The sequence below is a fragment of the Sinocyclocheilus grahami genome, unplaced genomic scaffold (genome assembly GCF_001515645.1).
Source record: "Sinocyclocheilus grahami isolate Dianchi unplaced genomic scaffold, SAMN03320097.WGS_v1.1 scaffold781.1, whole genome shotgun sequence".
NCBI lineage: Eukaryota > Metazoa > Chordata > Actinopteri > Cypriniformes > Cyprinidae > Sinocyclocheilus > Sinocyclocheilus grahami.
Window position 1 is genome coordinate 769,559 of NW_015505960.1, and position 17,702 is coordinate 787,260.

Below are 17,702 nucleotides of genomic sequence, written 5' to 3' on the forward strand. Positions count from 1 at the left end.
AATCGCAAGGAACAAACTACTAAAACTTGCTTTGTGTTCACGTGTATTCCTACGTGTTAGGACTTTGTTTAATAAAGAAGAGACCATGACTGCTACCAAACATGAGACTGATTCAGTTATTCGCAGAATAGCACCATCTCTCTGTCTCTCTCTTGAGTTCAACTCCCCACAGCACACTAATTCACAACTAGCAATATACTTCTGAGTCCTAAGGCTTACTTTGACCATAATAAATAAATAAACTCATGAATAATTCTCTAAAACTTTTAGCGGCCACACCCACTATACCACAATGAATAAATAAACAAATGAATCCCTGAGGCCACACCCACTGTAGACATGTAGAAGCCTCTTTTTGTGATGACAGCGAATTGCATGTCCGGATTCAGTTCTCTGCAAAATAGCAGAAGTTTTACACCATCCTTCAGTCTCTCTTTCGAGTTCAACTCTCCACTACTAAAGAAAACACACACATGTATAACTGACTGACAACACACGTCTGAGTCACACAGAGACCTACAGCTTATGTGGAAAGACGGCTGGGCGGAGAGAGGCTGCAAGTTCTGAAGAATTTAATCATTTCTTTAAAATTCCCAGATGTTTGTGACACTCCTATAATTGCCATTTCCCAGATCATGTGCAAGGCTGATGTGATCTAGACTGAAGACCAAGGTAATTATGTTTCATCCCATTTTGTATTTATTTTCACTAACACATGTGAACAGCCATTACAAAACTAAACAAGATTATAAATTAATAGCAATTCCAGTGTGATTTAGAATACAGAAACACCTCATTACAGTAATGTATTGGTTATTTAAGTTTGTCAATCTAAAAGATCTCCTTAATATTGTCAAAACCAATCTAAGATCTGAAATCCTTTGAGTATGTGATCTACTATATTTCCTTTACAGTACACAATATTGCTTTACTTTATTTTCTTTTGGATTGTGTGAGTCTGCACTGAGCGATTCAATTTATGAATAACGGTCTACTCTCTAATTCTGTTTGTGAAAATGATTAAAATGATTAAAATACTGAGCTATTAAAATAAATGAATTTCAAAACTTAAAAGGTCAACGGAATGAGATGCATTCGGTCGCATTGTATAAGCCAGTGCTGATAAAAGAATGACGCAGGAAGACAGTTAATCATGTAAAGCTTGGTCTCTAGCAGGATGAGTGCTATGAGCATGATAGAGACATTGCTACAGAGATCAATCTGAAATATTACAAATGAAAAATGACTGTATTCATTCACGCATATGGCTTCGTTTTCTAGCATTACAAGTAGCTTTTAGAAGCATATTAAACAAACATTCTCCACCCAGGAAACACAGCTGACTGGAAAATAAGAAACTTCAAGCATGTGCCTGAACAGTGCTGAAAAGAAGAAGTAGCAGGAGTTTCAAGTATGTTATTAACCAAATATCCTTATCTAATAGTGATATATCATAGAATCTGAACATTTTCTATGTTTCATTTCCCAGATGGAGTTTTTACGTCAGTACTTCTGGCTAGCATTAGTTCTGGCCATCATTCTGGTGTCTCTGGTGATAGTAATGATTTTCATAATCATCAATGTTTGCATCAATAAAAGAGGTAAAATTCATTTGGAAAAAACTATACAGAAATTATGTTCAACGTGGTTAATTATCACACTTTTTACTGTGGTCAATTTAATTAATACTTCCAATACTATTGCCCAGGAAAAAGTTGTAGTTCATTTACATTTAGCCGACGCTTTTATCCAAAGCGACTTACAAATGAGGACAATACAAGCAGTCAAAACTAACAACAGAGCAACAATACACTGCAAAAAATGATTGGGATTTTAACAGTAAAAATGCTACAGTAAAAACCTGTTAATTGGTTATCAGTAACTTTCCATACTATATACGGTGAATAGCTGTAACTCCATTTAATGTAATTTTACAGTAAAATACTGTTAAAATGACGGTTTTTGGAAGTGAAAAAGAAAAAGTCATTGTATAATTTACAGTGAAAATACATCAACTTAATAAATTTACACATTTAACATTAGTGTAAACATTTAACGCCCATTAACTCCATGTTTACAGCTATTGTAAAAAAAAAATTAAATATCAAGGAATTCCCAAATATGATTTTTGGGTTTTGAACTAAATGTTTGAAACTGACATTCAGCTGCAGAAAACAACCTTCCGTGTCATTTCGCATAACTGGACTCAAAACCATACTGAAAAATAAGCTTTGTGGCCATTGGTCTAGTCATTATAAAGCAGTTTGAATGTTGTATACCACTTTTGTTTGATTAATTTTATTTAACATTTGTCATTTCAATCTTTGTTTCCTCTTTTTCTAGCTGCTTGGTACAGTACACAAGCAAGCCCAAACCATTATAATGACACACATTTTAAAAAGCAGTAAGTCTGTCAGGCTCACTTAAGACTGGATGTTTATTACACAAAAATGTGCTTCACTCTAAAATAAATGAGTTTTTTTTCATTGCAGGAACAACCAAGTTAATCACAAAGACCATGAGACTGAGAAACCACCCTTACCTCCCAGGGATCAGTTCAAATCCATGCATTCTGGTCAGTTTCGTTTTTATACTGTATATTATCATAGATGCTTTAATTGACTTAACTCTATGACATACATACCCATTTTCTTTCATGAGCAAAAACATTCATGAAGATAAATAAAAGGCCTTTCTTGAACTCGAGAGTCATTTACCTTTAAAATATGAAATCAAAACTCCAGTTTTGTGGCTTTCTGTCCATGTGTGTCAGGTCAATAGCATACTCCTAAACATTGGCAAAATTATCTTTTAGCAGATGTACACATTTAAAATGGACAGTTTCTCCAGGAAAACGGATCAAAATATTGATGCCTCATGGCACTTTCAGGGCCGTGTCCAATTGTTTGTCTAATCAAATCACATTCTCTCTAATGAGAATGCCTTCCCTCAACAGACCTTAGTCAGGGCAGCACCATATTTTATTTTTGACAGGAATAAAATTGAGGCCGTGACCGTGAGCAGCAGAAGTACAGTACGTTCATTGGATTGTACTGTTGTTTAACCACTGATTGTTCAACTGACAAAATGTCTTTCTGAAAAACTTTCAATAGACCAAAACTTCATAAAATAGTGAGTTGGCGAAAATTACGTGACCTTTATAGAGTGTGTGCCATTGTAAAGACTCGAAGTCTATCCCTCACAGCCTCGTTTTTATCCGCGTAAAAGGGATCGCCCAAAAACGAAAGTTTTGTCATCATTAACTCACCCTCATATTAGTTGATGATAGCCATTGACTTCCACAGTATTTTCCCCAATACTATGGAAGTCAATGGCTACCGTCAAAAGAGCTTGTATAAGTTTGGAACAAGAGTGAGTAAAGGATGATAGAATTTTAATTTCAAAACTTGCTTTTTTAAATTAACTACGCCTTCTAACCTGACAACCTGCCTCTGAATCGCAAGTAGTAAAATACAGGTCATGGCCATGACGCATGACAAACTCTTCAATATTTCACATGATACATGTCAACACAGGACAGATCTCTAAAGTTTATCCACCTTATTTTAAGCAATGCAGTCATTTTGTAACTGGCTTCCGGTGTCATTCACTTCCAGTTATTTTAGCTGTACAAAACAACCCATTATGCTGCTTGAAACTACAAACTGGTATTTATTGTCTTATTCATAAAAACACTAAAGTTTTACAATTTACTGCACTTTATTATTATTCTACTTATTTACCGACTAATCAATCTGAAGTCTTGCAAATTCACAGAAAATAGCTTACTTCCACATTTCAAAACAACGTGGCTAGGATAAATGCTTTTCAGACCTCTCTCTCTGCATATTACCACAAGCAAACAGAAATGTAAAAAGTTCAATATCATATCTGAATTTCCAGTGGATCGGAGTTATGAGGATTTGGAGCCCGCGTCAGACTATGTGGAGGTTGAGGATGAGTCAAATCCCCCTGCGCCCCAACAACCCACCTTCACGCCACACTACGCCACCGTCGAGACTAAAAGTCAAGACCAAGACGCTGTCTCTGAGGATTATGATGATGTTGAAATCCCTGCTAACGATGACTGCGAGGATTATGATGACATAGGATAAAACACAGGAAAACCATTACTTTCCCTTCACATGAGCAGACCCAGAAATCAACTATATGTTTCCTACAAACTACTATTGTACATTATTTGAGCAGAAACAAGTTCTAATAGCATGTAAACGATTACAAGTGTGTTTACTTTCATATAAACCAATCTTTCACTTCCCATTGTTAGAAATGCAATACATCTTCCAAAAATGTCATTTGATTTGTCATTTTCTGTTGAAGCACCACAAGACTTTTGTGTGGAAGTGATTATGCAAGTTCAAAGGATGTTGAGAAATATCTAAATATATATATTACATCGTATACCTATAAATGACATTTGCACTTGCAAATTTCATGTCTGATACTACAGTATACCTTATTTTTTATTCCTGAGAATCTATAACAAAAAGCTTTTTGGAAAAGAAAAACAACACACAAACAAGCAGTACGCTGAAACTTTTTTCATACATTTATTCTTTAAAAAAAAAAAAAAAAAAAAAAAAAACAAAAATGGTGACTATAAAAAGATATTTGTCTTTCACAGCTGCTCGATTTGTAATCGCTGTTGTTCAGGGCAGCAACATATCAAAAGTCAGTTCTTTTTTTAAACCCATGTCCACAGTCAGAAGAGCATTATGGGCCTTGCAGATATTTCGAGGCGTATGATTTTCGTGCACACAAACTACAAGTCTGTCTCTTGCTCAGTGAGTGGAGCTCCTGTTCTTTTGTACACAAGAGAAACAAGTCGATTTTACTTCTCTTGCTCTCAGAGATGTCCATTAAGCAGCAGGCACATGGGGGCTGAGACTAACCTCCTAGTCGCTGACCCTCACCCCAGGCAAAACCTCCTGGACGGTCCTCAGGGAGAGGGTCGTAGTTGGCGTCTTCCTCAGGTGTATCAAACAGCATCTTACTGGAAAGTTCAAAAAAGGGATGTTTACTTCAAAGCACATACATACATATATCTCCTGGACGGTCCTCAGGGAGAGGGTCGTAGTTGGCGTCTTCCTGAGGTGTATCAAACAGCATCTTACTGGAAAGTTCAAAAAAGGGATGTTTACTTCAAAGCACATACATACAGGCCTCACTTGCCTCAGTTAAGGTCAGTGTTCATGACTCCACCATAAGAAAGAGACTGGGCAAAAATGGTCTGCATGGCAGAGTTCCAAGACGAAAACCGCTGCTGAGCAAAAAGAACAAAGGCTCGTCTCAGTTTAGCCAGAAAACGTCTTGATGACTTTTGGGAAAATACTCTGTGGACTGACGAGACAAAAGTTGAACTTTTTGGAAGGTGTGTGTCCCATTACGTCTGGCGTAAAAGTAACACTGCATTTCAGAAAAAGAACATCATACCAACAGTAACATATGGTGGTGGTAGTGTGATGGTCTGGGGCTGTTTTGCTGCTTCAGGACCTGGAAGACTTGCTGTGATAAACGGAACCATGAATTCTGCCATTTACCAAAAAAATCCTGAAGGAGAATGTCCGGCCATCTGTTCGTGACCTCAAGCTGAAGCGAACTTGGGTTCTGCAGCAGGACAATGATCCAAAACACACCAGCAAGACCACCTCTGAATGGCTGAAGAAAAACAAAATGAAGACTTTGGAGTGGCCTAGTCAAAGTCCTGACCTGAATCCTATTGAGATGCTGTGGCATGACCTCAAATAGGCAGTTCATGCTCGAAAACCCTCCAATGTGGCTGAATTACAACAATTCTGCATAGATGAGTGGACCAAAATTCCTCCACAGCACTGTAACAGACTCATTACAAGTTATCGCAAACGCTTGATTGCAGTTGTTGCTGCTAAGGGTGGCCCAACCAGTTATTAGGTCTAGGGGGCAAACGCTTTTTCACACGGCCATGTAGTTTTGGATGTTGTTTTCCCTTAATAAAAACTGCATGTTGTGTTCACTTGTTATCTTTGACTAATATTTAAATTTGTTTGATGATCTGAAACATTAAAGGGTGACAAACATGCAAAAAAAATCAGGAAGGGGGCCAACACTTTTTCACACCACTGTATATATACACTGTGTGTGTGTGTGTATATATATATACTGTATACGTGTGTGTGTATATATATATATATACAGTGGGGCAAATAAGTATTTGATAAAATCGGCAGAGTATCAAATACTTATTTGCCCCACTGTATGTGTGTATATATAATATATATTTTTTTGATGGTTATAGATTGTATGGCACACAAGTAAAGGCACACACACACACACACACGCGATGCGCAAAACTCCGCATTTGAACAGTCAATAGCAAATACTTAAACTAATAACAAAACAGTAGCTGATTCAGAAGCGCCAGATTGTCATAGCAAAGTCAGAATTACCTCCTCTCCTAGGTTCACGAAACTGTCGTCCATAAAATGCATTGCTGTTCTGTTGTAAGTAATCTTAAAGATTCCTACATGCATCTACTTTCGAAAGGCCAAATAAAGTGCTTTTGCTTTCGCCTAGAAACACACAGCGTCTCCCTGACATCGCTGCTTCAACACTAACTGCGGTTACTGAAACCACGCCTTCTTTCTTTGCGTGAACATTTGGGCGGCATTATGCTAATATTTCCACATAGTGAGGTAGATATGTGGGTGCGTGTTAGAACTAGCCATTTTAGGGGGGCGTGGCAGAGTCTTAACTTTGATAAAGAATATCTCTTTGGATTTGAGACTTTAGTATTTGCAACTTCAGGGATCTTAACTTAAACTTGAAATCGCATCATATGACCCCTTTAATGTTTTTATTCTACTTTTCATTAAAGGTGACATATCATGAAATCTGACTTTTCCAGGTTTTAAGTGCTATAATCAGGTCCCCGGTGCATCTACCAACCAAGGAAAGTGAAAAAGATTAACCCAGTAACTTTGTTTTGGTAAGCCTTTTTCTGCAAGGTCTGAGAAAACGAGCGCGTCTGATTTCGCTCCCTTGGTGACGTGGCAAAGGGATCTCATAATATTACCGCCCTTTAATCTGTAAGTTTACACCCAAGGCGCAGTTATTGTGTTTTTGCAAGCGACAACGGTGTACCAGTTCTAATGCCATGGCGAAGGTTTGAGCAAAACATGCTAACTGTTCTGTCATTGGCTGCACAGACTAGCATAGAACACTGTTTAGAGTCCCAGCCTCAGAGGAGACAAGAGAGCAGTGGATTTGATTTAAGTATATTGCTGCTGCCACACAGATCTAAAATAAAATGCGATTTATTTCCCAGTTGTCCCAGCTACCTTCACAGACAAAACCGACTCTTTTTTTGTAACTCATGTGTGTTTTTAACGTAAACGTGTGTGTGAATGAGAACTTAGTTTAGTACTCGCATGCTGTGACAGCCGCTTTCTGTCCGTGTGCTTCGGATGTGTGCTCTCAGAAAACCGTATATCAGAAGTTTAAACTCATATGGTTTAAAACGCATGATTTCAGCGCGATAAACATGATAATCAGAATCAAAACAGATGTTTTTAGCAGGTATGAGCTTTATTGTGCAGCTCTATTCTGGAAAAGGGGGCGGGGAGCAGCAGCTCATTTGCATTTAAAGAAACAGGACCGAAAAACAGCGTGTTTCTGCTTCCACTCAAAATAGGCATTTTCAAAATGATATAATAAATGATCTGTGAAGTATTTTGAGCTGAAACGTCATATACACATTCTGGGGACACCAGAGACTTATATTACATATTGTAAAAGGGGCATAATGTGTCATCTTTAATCATTTACAGCATAATAACTAAAGCCCCTTTGTGAAGTATTTAGCACTCACAGGAAGGAGGGAGTCCTCAGCCATCTGCCACCACCGGGTTGGTTGGGAAACACATCCTCCAGAAAGTAGTACACGTGTCCGACTGCGATGCCTTACATTGAAAAGACAGAACATATAAATTTGTGTGAAAGTCTAATTCATACCAACAACAGATTAATTCATTACTATATATAAAAAAATCAAACGTATTAAAATAAATCAAATTTGACCAATTTGTTGTCAATGCAAGTGTCACTACAAGAAAACTTAATAAATCTGACAAATCTCTACCTAAAAGGTCCACAATGATGGAGTTTCCCAACAGTAGAGAGAATCCCATGAGCACCCACGGGAGGAAAGGCGCCTGGAAATTCAAAAGGCCAAAGAAATTCATGCGCACGCTTGGGTTCCTCCTGCTCCATATGTACACCAGCATGATGGTGAAAGCCTGACCTAAGAACACAAGATTTACAAATGTGCCAAATATCTGCACAGCCATTAAGAACATTACAACTGGTATTTGTGCAAATGTAACAGGCAATGTTTGTTATTAATCTTAAAATGCCTATATATGGTATACTGAATTGACCATAGAATGAGGTCAGCTGCTATATTTGTCGACATCTAAAGGTTAGAGCAGGGGTGCCCAAACTCGGTCCTGGAGGGCCGGTGTCCTGCAGAGTTTAGCTCCAACATGCCTCAACACACCTGCCTTTAAGTTTCTAGTAAGCCTAGTAAGAGCTTGATTAGCTGGTTCAGGTGTGTTTAATTGGGGTTGGAGCTAAACTCTTCAGGACACCGGCCCTCCAGGACAGAGTTTGGATACCCCTGGGTTAGAGTAAGACTCATTTTGCTGTTCTTTTCTTCACACAGTACCAAAAAAACTTGCATTTCATTCTGTGAACTTCTCAAAAAAACACTAAGACAGGATGATGACCTAAAGAATCTTAGGCAATTATATGTGCATAAAAGCATGCTCAAGTTGGAACATTGCCTCCCATGCAATATGTATCAACCAATCAAATACTGTATTATATTTAAATGTATCCTTTTATTTATAGATTTTTCTTTCCCTATTTACTATAATCCATTTTTAAATGATCTTTTTCATTCTTTTTTTAGTCTTTTATAAACTCAAGACTTTAAATGATTTGAAATATACATATATAAAAACTTGTAATATATTAATTATAATAGTACAAGAACTCCCCGAGATTAGAGAAGCAGTCGTCAGTAAAACGACGGGAACACAAAAAAATATATATATTTAATTGGGGTTGTACTGCAGTTACCGTGGAAAAAAAATATTATAACCACTGGTTCTTTGTAGCCTAATCCTTCGGAAGTGACAATAAAATGAATTTACTTTCACAGCGTAGGACACAGCATCTTCTCGACATGAACAAGCTACAGTGTTTGAGGGCGGGGTCAAGTTGTTCAGAGCCGGCTAACGTAGAACAGAGGCAGGCATTATGTAAACGTGACATGTAGCCGTCACAGAAGTGGGATTCGAATTACTGACGACTCATTTCAGCTGTTCAGAGTTGATTCGTTCTTTTGGGAGACAATAACTTTATTTATCGTGCACTTTCTGCTTTACAACTTTGCAGATAGTTTACATTCACTGAATGGCAATATTTGAAATGGCATAATAGGGGAACTTAAACATCAAACAAACAATATAATTCTTATTCTCAGTGATTAAAGATTTAAAAAAAATGATTGCACAACCACTAATTAGGTGCCAATATGGACTAATTATGTAAATTGCCATTGAACAAAAAAAGAATAGTACGGCACACTTTTTCTTAGTGTCCGTTTCCATGGTGCCTTGCTCTGTTGAGAATGCCTTGTAAGTTAACCGTGAACATACTCTGAGTAGACTAAACGTATGCGTTTTTGGAACCAGCATACCTCAATTAAGCAAGGTTTGGGTTAATCACCTGAGAGGTCAGTGTATATGTTATACACAGAAGAGACAGAAGTTATTATATATGCTATAGAGGTAAATGAAATTAGTTTTTCTCTTTTGAGAAGATGTGAAGGATACAGTCATGAGAAGGCCACCGAAGAGGAACATAAAGACAAAGTCAGCGGTTCTCCCTCTGAAGGACCCCTCCTCCAGCATCCGACAGTACCGGTACCTGTGAGACTCGAGTCAAGGACTGAACAAACTGCAAACTTCAGACACTATCCCTTAGACGGCTAACTACCCAATTTAGCGGTTCACTATGAATATGATATAATAAAGGATACAAAAATATCATGTTGAATAAGAAGTTGAACCCAACCGGACCAAAAAACAAAAAGTTGGTTATTAGCCGCCATACCTATGGAAAAACACACACACAAAGAAAATTTAGAATCACATGCTGCAATATTAACCCTATCGTATCATATTTAATACACACATTTGTAAGGCCTCCAAATCAAAACTTTGCTGAAAACCTGCTGTACACGATCTACTATATGCCTTCTGTTATTTTAAATATAATTTATACTTCTTTTTTTTTAATAAGTAAAAGGCCTTCTAAAAATGCCCACCTGTGTTCTGTACACGTGTTTTTGCTGTGAGATCTTGAAATGATATTTATAAAGTATAAAGAATAACTTTTATATTGCTTGCTATATTTCAAAATGAGCTTTTTCCAATCACGTTCAAATCATATTAAAATGTGAGTATTTTGCTGAGTTTGGGCCTCTAAAATAAAAGTTTTCTCTTCTCAAGTATGAGCTCCATATTCTCCGATATCATACTATATGAGCAATAATGTATACAAAACACTTTTTTTTTTTTTTATTATATTGTATATAGTCGAAAGCAGTGTTTCCCAACCGGGGTGCCGCCTGTCGAGAGATTTTTAAATAGCTAAAATGTTAAAAAAATCAGCTATTATATAATATCCATTTCTGATGTTGCCAAAAATTTGAGATGCACCGAAATTTCGGCTGCCGAAAATTAGTTCACAGCTCAGGTTTCACTTTCACGTGGTGTGACGCTCTGCGTATTATCCCCCTCTATGCGTGTGTGTGTGCTCCGCTCAGTCGCTCACGGCCCATGTGAGTGCTCCACTCATATACCGTTCATGCTCATCAGAACAGCAAAGTCCACTCAAAAATCAAGCTGACAGGAAACATCGATGTAGTACAGTATTGTTTCTGTCTGCAATAGCCCTACTGTGTTGTAACAAGGTCTGGTAAACGGGCAACTCTGGTAACACTGCCCTCTCATTCATTGATCTGCTAACCGTTATGCTCACGTGTCCTCTGATAATAATAGCTTTCTAGGACTAAACATTATTTGGATAATTGGTAAAAAAAAAAATCTCTTAATAAGCCCTACTGTGTGTTAGACCTACCCGAAAAACTAAAAAGCAATTTATTTCATTTGTAGGCCTATCGTTATTTTTTATTTGTGCTATCATTAGTAATTTCTTTATTTGTTCTTATTTTATTATTAACTGCATAGCCTCCTTGTCATTTTTTTTTTTATTCAATTCAAAGTTTTAAATCAAGCTCCCTCGTGCTACTGCAACAAAGTTACCCAACTGTAAAATCAAAAATGCACTGAGTGAGCAAAACTTTGTTTAATTACCATTATAACTAGCTATCTCACAATGTTTACATATGTATAAAAGCCTAGATTAAAATCTGTCATATAAATTGGTCTCTTCAATAGAAATTAGCCTACTGATTGCCACCACTGACAGACACATTTCTTTTTATAATATTAAAAATATCTGTATGCCATTATATTCTGCAGTTCTTCCCTGTTGTACTGAATATATACACTTTATCACGTCGAAGTTAGAAATTCAAATATTGTGACAAAATTAATTTTGTAGGGTGCCACAAATTTGTTACAATTTCCAAAGGGTGCCGCGACTAAAAAAAAAGGTTGGGAAACACTGGTCTAAAGGTTCAATAAACTGTTCTAGGGATGTAACGATTACCGGTTTTACGGTAAATCACGATAAAATGCCCTGACGGTTAGTATTATCATTTAAAATGTAATTATCATCAAAACCGTGTTTGATTATTGCGATTTTGAAAACTCGCGGTAAATCCTGTCCAGCCAGCATCAGTCTGACGCAGAAGCAGCATGCAATGTTGTTGTTGTTGTTTTTTTGCACGAGATGAAGTGGTGGAAGGCAGTGACAGCACTCGGGAGATTTTTCAGCCATCTAAGAGGATCAAATCGGTGGTCTTGTCGTATTTTGACTTTTACAAGAGTCCTGAAGGCAATTTAATCGAGGACGGTCACTCTGTCTGCTGATCTTGCAAGAAGAAAGTCGCTGCAAAAGGGGGAAACGCATTAAATTTGCTCCGTCATCTTCGTGACCACCACCCACTGTTATATAGCGAATGCAAGTTAACTTTTACCTCAATACCAAAACTAACTGGCCAAATAATTGGACAAAAAATATTGATTACAGATTAAATATTTCGTTATCTAACTTGTAATTAAAGCAAAGCTTCCGCGAAGAAAGGTTCGCAGCAAGTGGCTTTGAGCCAAGACGAACGAACGTTCGCGGTGTTATAATGCGTTGCTATTGACAACAGTCATTATAAGGAAGGAAATGCAGCAGAACAGAATCAAGTATTCCAGTAGTTTAGTCACCTGACCCATCAACTTATTTTGTTCATTTAAAATGTGTGTCTTTGTGTGTGCGTGTATATATATATATATATATATATATATATAAGTGATTTATTATTATTATTATTAGGGCTTCATGTTAATGTTAATTTAATGTTTATGCTAAAAAAAAAAAAAGTGCATACAGCTGCTAATTGTGTTTGTTGATTTTCAAATATAAAACTTATTGAAATGTTTTCAGTGTGTGTGTGTATTAGTTCTTTTTGAGCATTTTAATCAAATTTGAACAAAACCGTGATGATATTGATAACCGTGATAACTTTGGTCACTATAATCGTGATCCCTAAACTGTTCCAATTCATTTCATTTGCCTGACTGTTATTTAATGCGTCAGGTTTTTCAGGCTAAAAATAAAACAAAGCAGACTGTTCTTCAAAGCAGCCCTTATTTGGACCCTTACCTGATAATTCCTCAATATTAAATCTGGGTTGAAGTAAAGCTGGAAGGGTGTGATGAGTTCTAATTGCTGTGAAAACAAATGAAACACCATGATCAGATACGAACGACATGTTGCAGGCACACAAACGGTGTTTAATGGTAACTTAATGTCACACTCAAATAACAACCGAAATCAAAAGCAAAGTTACTGTCAAGGTAAGTCAGCTGAATGGACGCAAACACCGGAAGTAAGATGTGAAGGTGCAAACAGAGCAACTGGAAACCAAAGCTTCTGACATGTAAACTTAGATACATTACTCTTACCATGACTGAGCATACAAACACACTTTACCAGAGGGTTTCAAGTAAATACGTCCTGATAACATCCAACAGGATATCAGCTGTGCTTGAACTGCATAGGGACGAGGACACGGCAGAAAACAGCGCTTGAGACCCTAATCTTCACCCACTTACTTACCACGGCGGCTGTAGTGAGTACGCAGGCGGTGGTGTAAGCTCTAGTGACCACTGGAATCTCTAAATATTCCTGTCGGATTGTCTGGTACGCCATTTTTTGGAGCGACAACGCTGCTTCCGGCACCTTCTTGACACGTCATCGCCTGGGAACGCGAATAGAGGCGGTGCTTTCAGTTTGTGATGACTCTAATTGGTTACCACTTTGAGATCTCACTGCTCTGATTGGTCGTCTGACGTGTCGATTACTGTTTTATCCCGGTCAGCGGATGTATGGCATTTTTCTATTGGTTGGTAAAGATTTGGATGGAAGGGTTGTAATTTCTGTTGAAAGTTTCACATTGGGATGGAAATGTCCATAAAACAATAGTGCAACAGTCGGGTTCCAGTCAGAAGTAAAAAAAAATCCCGTTCATTTTATCCATAGAAGAACTGATTCCTAACAATAACTTATAAGCAACTGAACACAGATATATATATATATATATAATTTTTTTTTTTTTTTTTTTTTACATAATCGTGCAGCGGATTTCCTGGTGAAAACTACAATACCCATGATTCTGCAAAGATATAGTCACTGCAACGATCTCCCTGCTGCGCTCTCAAAATATATATATATATATATATATATATATATATATATATATGGATATTTCGCAATAAACGTAAATATATTGCTGTTTTCAAATACATAACCAACATCTTTAAATCAATATATATTTTTAATCCATCGTATGTAATTCTATCACATGGTTCGCAGTGCATAAAGGGATTGTAGTTCTTTTCCTCGTTGTGTAAGTACACAGGCTTGTTGTACCATTGTCTTTTTGTCCAACTTTCAAATACGTTTTTGATTCAAATCAAAGTTTGTAATGTAGTGGTTTACCTCGTAGCTTCTTGGTTTGGTTTATGGCTTGTAGCCCTTTAACGAAGATTTAAAACAAAACAAAAAAACTCTATGTGGAAAAAATGAATGAAGAAAACATTCCAGAACCAAAGTAGCTGTATAGATACATATCTATGGCTGAAAAAATAGCCAGGCACTGTTGCACTCTATAAAGGATGGGTTTATTTGGTAAAAAGTCCAAATTCGATAGATTGTATGCGTAGTTTATCTACAGTAGTCTACTACGCGTTCACGCCGTTACGCTCCCAACCAGCAGGAGGCGATGCTGCGCTTTCAAACACACTTGCACTGAGAGAGAGAGAGAGACGAAGAAGGTTGAACTGCGCGCGCGGGCAGCAGCGGAGATGGCAGAGAGCGGAGGTAATGTTTGATTCGGGGTTTCAAGCCTTTTTAAATGCGCAAATAACTTTAAACATCAGCAATACAATAAAGAGGAGGGGGGAGTGTGTTATGTCATTTAATCTGTAACTCTGGAATGTTAGAAAATACTTTATTTGACATGTAGGTAAATGTTATTGTCATAGTTTCATATGGGTAACGTTAGCTCTTTAATGTTGTGAGAAACAGCAGTAACGACACGGCTACATTATATTATATACGTGTGTGAACAACAAACTGTGTATTTTATACACACACACACACACACACACACACACACACACACATACATACACACACACATACACACACACATACATACATACATACATACATACACATACATACACACACACATACACACACACACACATACATACATACATACATACATACACACATACATACACACACACATACATACACACACACTTACATACATACACACACACACACATACACACACACACACACACACACACATACATACACACACTTACATACATACACACACACACACACATACATACACATACACACATACATACACACACACACACACATACATACACATACATATATACACACACACACACACACACACACACACACACACATATGAAATGTTTCTTAATCAGCAGAGCAGCATATTAGAATGATTCCTGAAGGATCATGTGACACTGAAGACTGGAATAATGATACTGAAAATTCAGCTTTGCCATTGCGAAAATAAATTACATTTTAATATATATATATATTACAATAGAAAACAGTTATTTTAAATTGAAATATTTCACAATATTTCAGTTTTTATTGTATTTTGATTAAATAAACAATAGGATAAGAAACTTCTTTAAAAAAAAAATTTTTTTTTTAAATTAATCATTCCAAATTGTTAACCACCAATACATTTGTGGATTAACTTGTCTCTCATGACTATAGTTTCGGTGGGATCTGAATCCCTGCAGCAGTATGAAGCACAATTCTTCAGCTTCACCCCAGAGACCTGCACTTTACGAGTTCGTGATGCCTTTCGGGACTCCCTCAATCACATATTGGTCGCTGTTGAATCTGTGTTCGTGAAAAGATTGTGTCCAGGCCAGGATCCGCCAGCACAGCTCCGTCTGACAGCCCGAGAGAGCACCCAAAAACTGCGGCAGTTCTTACAGGAGCGCTTTGAAATCATGTTTCAGCGCATGAAGGGGATGCTGATGGACCGCGTCCTCTCCATCCCTCACAACGTCCTGCTGCCCGATGACCAGCTGCATCAGAAGTACCCAGAAGGCAAAGAAGACCTCGTGAAGCTGCAGGACTCCATTGCAGAGCTTCTGCAGGCTTATGAAGCCGAGGTGTGCGCCAAGCAAGCGCTTCTCGCTGAGCTTGAGGAGCAGAAAGAAATGCAGAAACAGCTGGATGAAGTGCTGCGATGGATCGAGGAACTGCGACGTGCATGGAGGCGAGAGGGAATGGGAAATGTCCAAGACAGCATCCGACACATGATGGAGACTGTGGGCCAACTGCAGGATGTTGTAGGAAAGATTAACAAGCGAAATAAAGGACTGGATGAAGTTTGATGTTTTATTTGTAACATTTGAGACCTCCAAACTACAAGCCCTGTGGTGTAATTGCGTGGTCCATCCACCAGGGGGAGACTGCACAATATATTCGGTACAATTATAGTAACATACAAGTACCACGATCAGTCCAGCTTCAAAGCAATACCTTTGTAATCAGGCGATTTTCCTCAGACATTTGAAATGCAGTCCATCTCTCCTTCCTCAAAGTCATTGGGTTTTCTCATTTAAGATTTCAGTGCCTTTGATGTTCAGTACAGTGAGATCTGCATTAGATTAGCCCAAATTTCCCACAGGCCCAAACTGATGTGTCCAACAGCCTGGTTGGCTTTACACTTTACAGAAAGTTTTATGTTGTTTGAGGAGATGTTTTAAGGTCTTGCCCTTGATGTTCAGAGGAGAAGGATTTTAAGTTCACATTGACTTCTACAGGAGCTCATCACCAGCAGAGGAACACCTCTATTTGTACATAGTCTGGATCTAAATTACAGTACTTGGATTGAGTTGCTAAGTGTAGATGTCAATTTGGAAAGCAAATGTTAGAAATAAATGTAATAGACTGATATGCTAGTTTTGTCCATAACTGTAAATAGCAATAAAACGATTTTTTGTTTGTATTTTGATGCATTCTTTTTCACAAAAAAAGTATATACTGAAAGATATTTGTATGGGGAAGAACAAATAAATGTAACCTTTTCAGTAATGCAACAATTCAGTAATAATGCAATGCAAATCAGTAATAATAATGCAAATGCAATTATTCAGTATAAATTTAATTGTGCTGCAAAAGTCCTCCTAATATATTCCTAATCTGTATTTTTATTGTTTTTAGAATATTTGTATAACCTCAGCAGAAAAAAAAAAAGAAAAGAAAAAAATCCTCTCACTTTCAATTAAATGTAGAAATATTTGTATGAATGTAAAAAGATCCAACGAATGAGACATAAACAGCAGTAGGACAATGGCATGTTCACACCATGATCGGGGACATCTTTCTTCTGATGTTTTTCAGAGTCAGTAGAAAGGTCTTTTCAATGCCCTAAGCTATTACAAGGGTGACCTTCATTGCCTGCCGCCTGTAAGCTGTTAGTTTCGTAAGGTCTGTTGCATAGGTGTATGCGCAATAATTGTTTATGGTTCACTGAACAAACATGAAAAACATTGTTTAAACACTTTCTAATAAAGATCTGTAAAGCTTATTTGGATTTTATAAAATTATATCTATAATACAGTATCCTGAAAAAGGGACTTTTTTGCAAGTTTATTTTCACCCAAAAGCAAGATAAAATTAAATATATTGAAGAAATAAGAAAAATCCTCTCAAAAAAAAAAAAAATTCTACAAGAGAAAATAAATAGAGATTATGATGGTCCGATGAAAGAAAGGTGTCAAATTAGTTAGAAACAACCACACAGCAGCGTTAACTAGTTTTCTGAAATGTAATGACAAGGTAATATAACACTATGTGTATATTATATATTTAAA

General features: G+C 37.2%; 3 protein-coding genes across 3 annotated transcripts; 2 read left to right on the forward strand and 1 right to left on the reverse strand.

Annotated features, from left to right (window-relative positions):
- The first annotated feature begins 449 nt into the window (after positions 1 to 449).
- On the forward strand, positions 450 to 4,575 carry LOC107561585 (uncharacterized). Its single transcript, XM_016246058.1, has 6 exons — positions 450 to 672; positions 1,331 to 1,411; positions 1,490 to 1,601; positions 2,344 to 2,404; positions 2,493 to 2,575; positions 3,904 to 4,575. Exons 3-6 carry the CDS (start codon positions 1,490 to 1,492, stop codon positions 4,113 to 4,115), a joined length of 468 nt encoding a protein of 155 aa, XP_016101544.1. The 5' UTR covers positions 450 to 672; positions 1,331 to 1,411; the 3' UTR covers positions 4,116 to 4,575.
- Positions 4,568 to 13,512, reverse strand: derl2 (derlin 2). The gene is made up of 8 exons (XM_016246057.1): positions 13,363 to 13,512; positions 12,907 to 12,972; positions 10,103 to 10,176; positions 9,897 to 9,990; positions 8,138 to 8,333; positions 7,868 to 7,958; positions 4,914 to 5,014; positions 4,568 to 4,823 (listed from the first exon to the last, which is right to left on the reverse strand). The coding sequence occupies exons 1-8, from the start codon at positions 13,453 to 13,455 to the stop codon at positions 4,735 to 4,737; spliced, it is 804 nt and encodes a 267-aa protein (XP_016101543.1). The 5' UTR covers positions 13,456 to 13,512; the 3' UTR covers positions 4,568 to 4,734.
- Positions 13,513 to 14,470: 958 nt separating this feature from the next.
- On the forward strand, positions 14,471 to 17,001 carry LOC107561577 (MIS12 kinetochore complex component). The gene is made up of 2 exons (XM_016246048.1): positions 14,471 to 14,625; positions 15,586 to 17,001. The coding sequence occupies exons 1-2, from the start codon at positions 14,610 to 14,612 to the stop codon at positions 16,215 to 16,217; spliced, it is 648 nt and encodes a 215-aa protein (XP_016101534.1). The 5' UTR covers positions 14,471 to 14,609; the 3' UTR covers positions 16,218 to 17,001.
- The last annotated feature ends 701 nt before the right edge of the window (positions 17,002 to 17,702 follow it).